The 3,048-nt window shown below is 34.3% G+C and overlaps 1 protein-coding gene across 1 annotated transcript; it reads left to right on the forward strand.

Annotated features, from left to right (window-relative positions):
- Positions 1 to 304: 304 nt before the first annotated feature.
- LOC121937771 (dysferlin-like) lies at positions 305 to 2,660 on the forward strand (the record flags this gene model as incomplete). The annotated part of the gene is made up of 6 exons (XM_042481093.1): positions 305 to 420; positions 819 to 945; positions 1,747 to 1,850; positions 1,940 to 2,008; positions 2,103 to 2,146; positions 2,578 to 2,660. Coding segments are annotated over 6 exons (543 nt in total), but the record flags the coding sequence as incomplete, so codon positions are not given.
- Positions 2,661 to 3,048: the final 388 nt, after the last annotated feature.

Genomic DNA, 3,048 nt, shown 5'->3' on the forward strand with positions numbered 1-3,048 from the left:
ATTATTATTTTAATAAAAAGTGGCTTTTTATGTGTTTTTGCCTTGTCCCTGTCAGAAAAAAACACTTTATTTTTATTTTTTTATTAAGGTAATTGCATTTATTTTATAAAAAGTTTCCTTTATGTGGAGTTTTTGGTATATTTCCCTTGTCTCTCCCTGAGTCGGATTTTGGACATTTAACCCTAAAATTCAATAATCTGACATTGACAAATAAAAATCAGCCATCTTAATGAAATGAATCATGTTTTGTAAGGGTTGTTAGTGTTTTGTCCCTGAAGAGTTTTACCTCGTCCCCTTTTTTTAGGACACTGCTTCTTGAGGAAGTGGCTGCTGCTGTGCGACCCTGACGACCTCTCTGCCGGGGTCAGAGGTTACCTGAAGGTCAGCCTGATGGTTTTGGCAGCTGGAGACGAGCCACCGGTGAGTTGCACAAACATTTAACATTTATTTCTATTAAAATTTTAAATGAGACGTGGAGAATAAAGTGATTTTGATTAAAATCTTTTTTTAATTTTTATTTTTTTAGTTTCTGGCTATGACACATGGCGAAATTGTAGAGATTGATAAAAGTATAAAGTAGCATAGAAGGTAAACACTCAACCTGTAAAAACTATTAAAGTAATCCTCTAAAATACAGGCAAAATAAAATAATTTTAATAAATAACGATGCTGTAAATAAGCCCATTTTAACTTCACTGCATGCATAATGCAGGTGTTTAGTGATGCATTAACATACTGTGTGTGTATTTGTATGTGTGAATTTGTATTTATGTGTATGTATGTGTCTGTGTGTGTGTGTGTGTGTGTGTGTTTTCCAGGCCGATAAACGCGAGTGTGTGGAGGATAAAGAAGATATAGAAGGAAACCTGCTGAGGCCGGCCGGTTTGTCTCTGAGAGGAGCCACTTTCACTCTGAGGATCTTCAGAGCTGAAGATCTGCCACAAAGTGAGTCTGGAACACAAATACAACAAATACACAAGTACAAATACAAAAAGACAAGCTTTTACAACGCTTTCCTTCAGAATTTACGTTTTATGCTACTCTATACTTCTACTCCGCTAAATTTTAGAGTACATAGTGCTGGTCTTTTGGCAGTGAGAAAGCAATCTGTCACCTTTTAACAGGATTTCAGGTATTTACAAAATAACCTTCATATATGTGCTCATTTCGATGGAAATAGGGTAATAAAGTTACAAAAATAACTATAAAAATATAAAAAAAACTCGTAGTGCCGTACTAGTAATTTACCCAGTAATATACTAAGTATCCGAAATTAGCTCCACATTGATGAATGCCAATAAAAAATGCTCTTACACGTATTTGTATGCCATTATGTTGCTGAGTGAAACCTGTGAAAATTGGTTAAATTTCTTTCAAAAATGTAAGAAATTAGGAAAAAATGTTTTTAAATAAATAAAATTACCTTTAAAAAACAAAAGAAAGAAAAAAAATCTAATAATTCTACATAAAGTTTTACATTTTTTCCTAGTTTTTGATCATCTAAACTTGACCAATTTTCAGATCATTTTCTTGTCACCTTCTACTATTTTTTTTTCTTGCCAGGTGGCTCAGTGCATTTTTCCAGATGTGTTTTGCAAGAAAATCAAACAATTTTCACAGATTTAATATCATGGCAATGCATTCAATGAACAAATTTGAACATTTGACTCTGTCAGAGGCACCAAAACTTTTATTCATCTGTTTTAAAACAATAACTTTATATATTTCTGCCTTCTCTGTCTGCAGTGGACGACGCCTTCATGGACGGGATGAAGCAGATTCTCGGCTTCGACAGCAACAGGAAGAACCTGGTGGATCCTCTGGTGGAGATCCACTTTGCCGGCAAAACTGTGCGTCTTTTGGCCCAAAGATTTTTACCCCAAATCTAAAATTAAATACAAAACACAGCCATATAAGGCGCTCTTTTTCTTATTTTTAGGTCTGCACTAAGATCCTGGAGAAAAATGCTAATCCACAGTGGAACCAAAGTCTGAGCATGCCCATCAGGGTGAGACACAAACAAACAAATACTATTATTATTATGATTATTATTGTTATTGTTATTGTTATTTAACGGTGTGTGCTTCATTTTTTCCTCTCAGTTTCCCTCCATGTGTGAGAAAATGAGGATCAGAATTCTGGACTGGTGAATCCTCATTTATATATAATTTTACTTTTACATTTAGTTTTTGTTAAAGTCATCAGAATATAGAGAATTTTGCATGAAGCGTACAGGTTTAATGTCACTTTTCTCACTTCTTTTTTATTCAGTTATTCTAAGTATATTTACAAATGTAACCAAAAAGAAAATGGACACTTCAAATAAAAAATAAGAAAAACAAAAGGACAAAACCATATACAAGTATTTACATATATACATATAAACGTAGGGGTATTGACCAAAATATAAAACAAAAATTACAAATATTCAAATGTTTGGATGTAATGTTCAATTTTGAAGTTTTTTTTTAGTTATTGTATTTTGTGGTTTCTTTTGAATCAGTCTACATTTATAAATGTAATATTTATTTTCAAAAGAAAATAAATTCAAAATAAATTTCCCTTTTCTCACTTTAGGGACAGAGCCAGTCACAATGATGTCATCGGCACCACCCACCTCTGCATGTCGAAGGTCTCCGCCCCCGGCGGAGAGATCGACGGTGAGTAACCAAACTGGTCTGAACCGGACTGGACCAGTTTGGTTTGGGCAGGAACTGGCTGCCTTAGACTGGCATGTTTACATTTAACTGGTCCTGTCTGGTTTGGTTTGGTCTGTTTCAGGTCCATTTATGTTTTAAATAACATTAAAAAGCTACTGTATTGTCCTGAAAAAAGCCAATAAGAAGTATCTACGGTGTTTTCTAGCGAGTGTATGGTTTTTAAAATTTGCCTCAAAGTCATGGAAAAGTTTGGAAATTTCTTAGTGAAAATGTGTGTGAGGTAAAAAGGGTCGGTGGTTCGATCCTTGGCTCCTAAAGTTTACATTTGCCCACATTTAGAAGTGTCCTTGGGCAAGATATGTGTGAGTGTGTGTGTGAATGTTTAACT

The sequence above is a fragment of the Plectropomus leopardus genome, unplaced genomic scaffold (genome assembly GCF_008729295.1).
Source record: "Plectropomus leopardus isolate mb unplaced genomic scaffold, YSFRI_Pleo_2.0 unplaced_scaffold27432, whole genome shotgun sequence".
NCBI classification, from domain to species: domain Eukaryota; kingdom Metazoa; phylum Chordata; class Actinopteri; order Perciformes; family Serranidae; genus Plectropomus; species Plectropomus leopardus.